At 35.4% G+C, this 7,961-nt stretch overlaps 1 protein-coding gene across 1 annotated transcript; it reads right to left on the bottom strand.

Moving 5' to 3' along the window:
• Positions 1 to 4,023: 4,023 nt before the first annotated feature.
• On the bottom strand, positions 4,024 to 4,950 carry LOC143391705 (olfactory receptor 4C45-like). The gene has a single exon (XM_076844461.2). It carries the CDS (start codon positions 4,942 to 4,944, stop codon positions 4,024 to 4,026), a length of 921 nt encoding a protein of 306 aa, XP_076700576.2. The 5' UTR covers positions 4,945 to 4,950.
• Between the last annotated feature and the right edge of the window lie 3,011 nt (positions 4,951 to 7,961).

Below are 7,961 nucleotides of genomic sequence, written 5' to 3'. Positions count from 1 at the left end.
TAGAGTTACAACAGTCATGTAAACATATATACACATAGGGTTATAGTGTCCGATTTATTCTAATATCCTTCCTACCCCCAAACATCCTCATCTCCTTTCAGTCCCCTTTGTCCAATCAAAGTTTCTCTATTTTTCCTTAGTCCCCACCCCTATTGTGAAATAGCATCCACAAATCAGATAGAGCATTTGGCCTTTGTTTTTTGGGATTTGCTTTTTCACTTAGCATGATATTCTCCAACTCCCTTCATTTACCTGCAAATGCCTTATTCTTCCCTAAGGCGGAGTAATATTCCATTATGTATATGTACCACATTTTTTTATCCATTCATCTGTTGAAGGGCATCTAGATTGTTTCCATAATTTGACTATTGTGAATTGAGCTGCTATAAACATTGACATGGCTGTGTCACTATATAATGTTGATTTTAAGTTCTTTGGGTATAAACCTAGGAGTAGGATTGCTGGGTCAAATAGTGATTCCCCATTCCATGTTTTCTGTGCAATCTCCATAAAGCTTCACAGAGTACCGAATTGCCATGCCACCAGCAATTTTCCCCCACATACCTGGCAACATTTTTTGTTGCTTGCATTTCTAGTAATTGCCATTCTGACTGGAATGAGGTGAAATCTTAGGGTAGTTTTGTTTTGCATTACTCTAATTAATAGAAATGTTGAACATCATTTCATATATTTGTTGATTTGATATGCTACACTTCAGAATATAGCTTATTTTTGGTAAGAATATGATGATTTTACCCCCTGCAAGACAAAGACATTCTGATGATATCCAGCTCCTCTTCCCAGGAATTCCTTATGTACCTACATACTTACTCTGCAGTCAATTTTATTTCCCTTCCTATTCCAGGCCAATCCTTCTATTGATTTCAAAACCTTCTTCCCAACACATTGTCTGTAGGGCTACTTTCCTTCTTGATTATTGCTTTGTTGTTATTACTTTGACTTCACCTACAGACTTGACTAAACCTATGCTAGCCTGAGAGATGGAAACTATATTCTTGGATTTTTTTTTTAATTTATTTTTTTCTTGCTTAGCTTACAAACCAACAAAGACTAATACACCTCTCTGATGCTTGTCCAAGTATATGTGTTTTATCTCCTACTTTAGAATACAGTAAAAGATGGTATATAAAAAATGAATAGTAGCTGATTGAATAGAGCCTGGTAAATGTTATTTCCTGTCACATGTTGTTAAACAAAAGGGAAAATAGAATAGGCTAAAACTAGTGATAATATTCAGATCTTAAGAGCTATGGAAAATGTACCAGTGAATACAACCGGAAAGTTATATTTGACGTTTTGCTCCTACAACACTTTCTTATGTGGCCACTGGCAAGGAACCTAAATATGACTTTTTTGACTTCTCTGAATTCATGCCCATCAAGTGAAGTTTCTATCTTAATGGACTATATTAGGATGAATTCATACTTATGTCAAGTATGTTTAACAATTTTTCTTTTGCTTTTATCATTAGGGGAAAATACCACTCTTCAAGTCACAGTCTACTTTATATACAACTGGAACAAGCAGAAAAAGTAATTAATTTTAAGTGCATTACCTCTAGCATGAGAATCAAAACGTTCATGGTAAATCACTAGCTGAATCTTTGGAGACTCAGCATTTTCAGCCATTTCTGTGTGAAAGTAATCTACCCATAAATGAGTCAAAACAAGTGAAGGGTAAAGGATTTCAAGAAGACAATACCAAAAAAAAAAAAAAAAAAAAAAAAATGGAAGAAGTTTAAAACAAACATAGGAGATTGACCTGTTTATTTTTATCCAGGGAAATCACCATGAGGTTGAATGAAGTACAAAAGCTTTGAGTCAAACTGATTGAGACTGAAATTCTACCTAAGACAGATTTTAGCTGCATAAAATCTAAGCTAATCTAGCTAATTAGATTTTAAGTGTTCTTACCTCAAAAAGGATACTCATGTGAGGTAGTGTCTGTGTTAACTATCTCAATTAAGCCTTTGCACAATGTATCCATATTTTGAAGACATCATGCTGTACACAATAAATCAACATGATTTAGTTTTCAATTCAATAAAATAAAATGCTTTAAAGAGAACTTAATTTACTATCTTCAAAACATAAACGAGTTCTTATGTCAGTATTGATCCAAATATCTCAAAGTGACTCCCACAAGCTCCCTCTTCTGTAACTAGGCAGATATGTCTGGGTATTTTCATCCCACAATAGGAAGCTGGGGATGGACTCTTCCTTCCTTTCAGGACAACTGCACACAGCTCCATTAAGCACAAATGTAAACATGACAGTCCGCTTTTGTGCTGTCCATACTCATTACTGAGTGACATTCAGATACATGTTTAGGTGTTGAGGTGAAGTGAGGCTGAGACAATGTCTAGTGCTCCTTGAACCATACCTAGTCACAGATGCTAGTGGTGTCCTTCGACTTCTGTCAGGAACTTTGACCCCCAGCATCCCTTGTCCCCTAGTGACATCCCTGAAGCTCATTCAGTGTTTGAGCACATTTTAGTATTCTTCAACTGAGGCATGGTTTCAGGATAAGTAATGTGATTCTCACTATTTAAGAAAAAGACATAATGTCCCTTTTACAGTTACAGAATGAGAGAGAGAGGTGAAGCAACTGGCTTACAGTTATAATGGCAATTGATGCTGGCAACACCACGAAAAGAAGCTTCTTTCTCTAAAGCTCTAACTTTAGAACTTTTGAAGCATCTGATGGTTTGTGAAGCTTTTAGTATTACCTTGCATTAATTATTAGCATTCTCTTCAACAATCCATATTTGAGAACATTACCATTCAGTTCTATGACACAAGTCGTTCTTAACAACACTTGTGATTTCCTGTAACAGCTGTTTTCAGAGATTTCTTCTTTTTTGTTCATGTCCCAAACTCAAATTCAGTGTTCAGATATTTTCAGTTTTAACACTCTAAGATTTATCAGTTTTATTACTTTTGCTCCAGCCAATTCTCTCCCCACATCCTTTTATAGATCATTGTATACTAGAAGGAATTGTAGAGATGAAATTGTCAAAATAAGTTCTTTTTGAACATGCTCATTTTATGGTTGTGTTAAGCAAAAAGTTTTCTATCGCTGTAATAGAACCTTTCAGATTTATGAAGATTAAAAGCAGTTTTTGATACATAGACTTTTGAAGATATTTTATACTGTTCTACAGATTTTTCATGTACTTTTTATCTTTCTCTTTTAAAATAAAAATTTATTCTTGCTGCAGTAAAGAGCATGAAATTTGTCACAGATATTGCTGTTGGTATGTGTACCACCACAATGAGGCTGACAATTTAACTCTGTGAACACTTGCCCATATAGGTTCTTTAATAGCAAAGCTATTGAAAACCACATTTTATGAATGCACTGGTACAAATATAAATATAACTTAAGTTGGAGTAATGAAAACCCAATTATGTACATATAAGTTTATAACATGTGTATATCAAATGAAAAAATATTCAGGCATAAAAATATTATCCTGCAATGGTGGCAACATGGGTGAAACTGAAGATACAATTTAAAGTAAAAAAGACAGACAAATACCATGCATATGTGTCACTCATGTGGAATCTAAAACATATGATCTCATAGAATTTGAGAGTAGAGTACTGGTTACTAGAGGCGAGGAAGAATGTGGAAAAGATAATAGAGGAAGTTTGGATCATGAGTAACAAGTTACATAAGAAGAATCAGTTTTAATGTTCTACAGCACAAGAGGGTGAATGTAGTTCATAATTCATTCCATATTTTCTGAAGAATTAGAAAAGAAGAGTTTAAAGATTCCCACTAGAAAAAAATAATGTTTAAATAGTGGAAATTCTAAGTACCTTGATTTGCTACATATATTGAATTATCACACTGTACCCCATGAATATATACAATTACATGCCAATTAAAATGTTGATGCACACAGGATAATTGACCATCACAATTTTGATGAGTCAGGACAATAGAGCCTTATAAAATATCACTCAATATTCTTAACTAGGGCACTACCCACAGGGCTTATTTTTCATCAACTTTCATCATTTGATCCCAGAGCTTCTTCAGAACCTTTTTCACTTCCTCATTTCTGAAGGTGTAGATCAAAGGGTTTAACATAGGTGTCACTAGGGTACAAAACACAGTCACAGCTTTGTCAGCAGGGAAGGAGGCCACAGGTCTGAGGTACAGGTATGAACAAGGTACAAAGAATAAGATGACAACTGTGACATGAGAGGCACAGGTAGACAGGGCTTTGCGGCGCCCTTCAGAGCTGTGAGACCTTAGGGAGTGCAGGATGACGACATAGGAAGCCACCAGCATGGAGAAGATGATCAGACACAGTGACCCACTGTTGGCAGCAATCAGGGGTCCCAAAGTGTGGGTGTCTGTGCAGGCCAGCTCCAGGAGAGGAATTAAATCACACATAAAGTGGTCGATGACATTGGGTCCACAGAATGGTAACTGAGCCATAAACAAAATCTGTATCCCTCCATGAATAAACCCCAAGACCCCAGCCGCCCCCACCAGGAAACCACACACCTGCCGGTTCATGATGGTCATGTAGTGCAAGGGTTTACAGATGGCCACATAGCGGTCATAGGCCATGGCCATTAACAGGATGATCTCAGCTGCAGCAAAAAAGTGTTCAGTAAAGAGCTGAGTCATGCAGCCACTGAAGGAGATGGTGTTCTTTTCAGAGATCAAGTCAAAGATCATTTTGGGTGCTATGGAAGAAGCGTAGAAACCATCTATAATGGACAAATAGGATAGAAAGAAGTACATGGGAGAGCCCAGGGCTGGGCTGATGAAGATGGTGATGGAGATGAGCATATTACCTGCCACTGTGATCAAATAGGCCAGTAGAAGAACAGTAAATAAGAGTTTCTGCAGTTGTGGATTTTGGGTCAGGCCCAGCAGGATGAATTCTGTTACATTGGTCATCTTTCCTTTCAATTTAGCTTGTGTTTGGACATAGTTTATCTGAAAAACAAACAAACAAAGAAACATGTTGTGTCTGAGGGATGATAGCTCAAATTCCATGTTGAAGTACTCCATTGCTTTATTGGACCAGCTCTCTGCTATGGATGCAGTTAGTCTTTATGTATCTCACCTCTTTTACAGGCAGTTGTACAGAACAGAAGGAGGTTAGATTTCAAATAGTACAATACATTATAGGTACCACAAGAAAGCAAGGCATTATTATGAATGTTGACTTGTGTTTAATTTCTGAACATTCTTTCTTTCTCTAAAAAATCTCAAAGGTGGCTTTCTTTCATTGCTGGGAGGATTTCAAATGTCATCAATAATGATTATTTTGAAATTATATTTCTTTATCTTCATGGATATCTCTGGATACATGAACATAATATTCTATTAAAATCAACTGTATCCTATACTAAGGTGCAAAAGGTCTCTGAATCTATACCAGCTGTGTTTTCTGACCTGTTTTTTTCTCTGTCATTTGGACATAAAATTGAGCTAGATATGAAGTGTTTTTTTTTTCTTCTTCTCCTAAATGCCAAGGAATTTTCTTTACTACATCTCAACAAGAATGATCCATTGTTGTGACTGTCTCTATGCCACCATTTCATGCTCAGCTTGCCATATCTTTGGATATGAAAATAAATGGTACAATGTTTCCCTGAAAGTTCACAGTATTTTACAAATAAATTGTCCTTGCATTGTTACTTTAACAGATACAGTGTTACACTCCAGATTAGATATATTTCCCCACTCACTTTTTACAAATGGAATAAAATGACATGAATTTGCTATTGACAAGATATAAATATTAGGATCAGATAAGAAGATACAATTATCATAGCATAAATTCAGTCAGATAAGATGAATTTGTAATTTTCATGGCTAATTGGTAGAAATACTGCATATATACAAAATTTTAAAATTATCCTTATTTTGAATAATCTAGATGTAGGTTTTCAGAATTAAGTCCATGTTGTTACAAAAGAACATAAGATATTTAATTTTTTCTTAGCCTTTTTCTACATATTTTTCTAATCTCTGCCCCAAACTATTCATAACCACATAATTTTCCAAAAAAAAAACCAAACAAACAAAAAAAAGAAAAACAAAAAAAAAAGTTTTTAGTTTTTCTGGACACAGAATTCAACCTCAAGACCTCTCAGATTCTATGAAAGTGTAAACAAATGTTTTCGGTTTTCAGCAAAACTATATCCCTGAGTTGTTTCCTTTCTATTCTGGGCTCTTGTGGATGCTAAATACAGTTATTATTAATTTTTCTTAATAGATTTAATTCACAAAGTCTAACTTCAAATTGGCAACATGAAAGTTATAAATAGGGGAAATTTTAAGCCTTTACCAACAGAACTGCACAGACTTATTGCAATTATTTAGACATAAATATTTATCACACTGTCTTAAAAGTGACTCTGGTCATTTTAATCATCATGCTTCAGCAAAATTACAGAACATGTTTTCACCTGATACTTTCAGTGAAAATTTGTGTCCAGTTTCATTTTCAGAGCAAAATAGCAAACTTCTAATCAAATATGTGTTCACAAAAACAACTTCAGAGAAAATAAGTTGGCTGGATGAAGTTACTTGCTTAAAAATTTGGAGAAAAATGTTTAGTTTTCACTGACCTGAGTCTGGTGATAGTGGAATTCTCTGTCAGTGTTTTCTTCTCCTCTGGGAGTTTGCAACACAGCCTTCCATGGACTCCATGAGCTGAGACTGGAATTATTGTTGTTCCAGAACATTGTTCAATGTCGACATTTTCATTCATATGATACCATTGTCAGTCTGGATTTTGTCAGAAAAACAAACCATTTCAGTTAGGAAGCTTTGATAGCTCTAGAACTTAATTCATGCTCATTTTCTTAGTTTCCTATGAAAGTATACATGAATCTTCTATATTTAGTTTTTCAGAAAATAATAATTTCAGGTGTTTTGAACTATATTCAATTCAAAGTAAAAAATAAAAGGAATACAGCCTAATTATCCAAATCAGGAAAAGTCATTATATTCAACAATAAAACATAAGTGAATCCTGCGATTAGACACTGTTTTCTCAATTTAACCAAACATTTGCTTCCTAAGAGCCTAGGAGCAATGTGGAGAGGGGATTCCTTGCATCTTAAACCAAGTTCTCCTTTCCTTTCTATTGCTCTAGAAACCCACTCAGCTCAGGAGTGGGATCTCACAAACAAGTAAATCTCCATCTCATTGGTCATGGCTCTGCTGCTGTCATTGGCTCACAGACCCATCATTATAATTCTCTCCTTGTGGACTCTAGAGAGATGTTTAAATTGACTTCCACAGATTGCAGGGTTTGGTAATGCTTTGACCTCTCAAGTACCCAGAGAATCCATAATTGGCTCTGCCAAAATATTTTCCAAGGCAACAACGAAAGTCCTCTGCTTACTCCCACTTGGTGTCCACAAACATAATTAGTGGCTAGCTTTAGAAAATCACTTAATGTGGGAGTAAAAGTATGTCCAGGCTACAGTTTAGGATGAAACTTGAGCAATACAATTTTGCAAACTTCTTTATAAGTTTTTTTGTTTGTTTGTTTTAGTTTTTATAATTATGACCTTGAGAGCATGGCCTAGGATATGGGTTGGTTGTAGGCTTAGATCAGAGACCAGAGAATGTATTTTTCTCTGATACATGAATGGTGTCAAATGTATGGTTGCTCTGAAGGTTGGATCTGCCAGTGATCAAGACTGTGTCTGAGTGTGCCGGAGATTGTGCATTTTTATCAGTGACTGATGAAATTTAGATGGCAGCATTCCCAGCTTCCAAAGATTCATAATTTAATAGTTATGGGGATATCAACTTATTTCAAGGAAATCTCATTGATGACATATTTTCATGGTTATTTGAAATAGAGAATAATGAATCTTAGGCCTACAGGCTCTGTGTTTCCAACAGTAGCTATTGAGAATGTCACAGTCACTTGAACACTGTGGATAAAG

The sequence above is a fragment of the Callospermophilus lateralis genome, chromosome 2 (genome assembly GCF_048772815.1).
Source record: "Callospermophilus lateralis isolate mCalLat2 chromosome 2, mCalLat2.hap1, whole genome shotgun sequence".
Taxonomy (NCBI): domain Eukaryota; kingdom Metazoa; phylum Chordata; class Mammalia; order Rodentia; family Sciuridae; genus Callospermophilus; species Callospermophilus lateralis.
The sequence above is the reverse complement of the archived record's forward strand: the minus strand, read 5'-3'. Positions and strand labels throughout refer to the sequence as shown.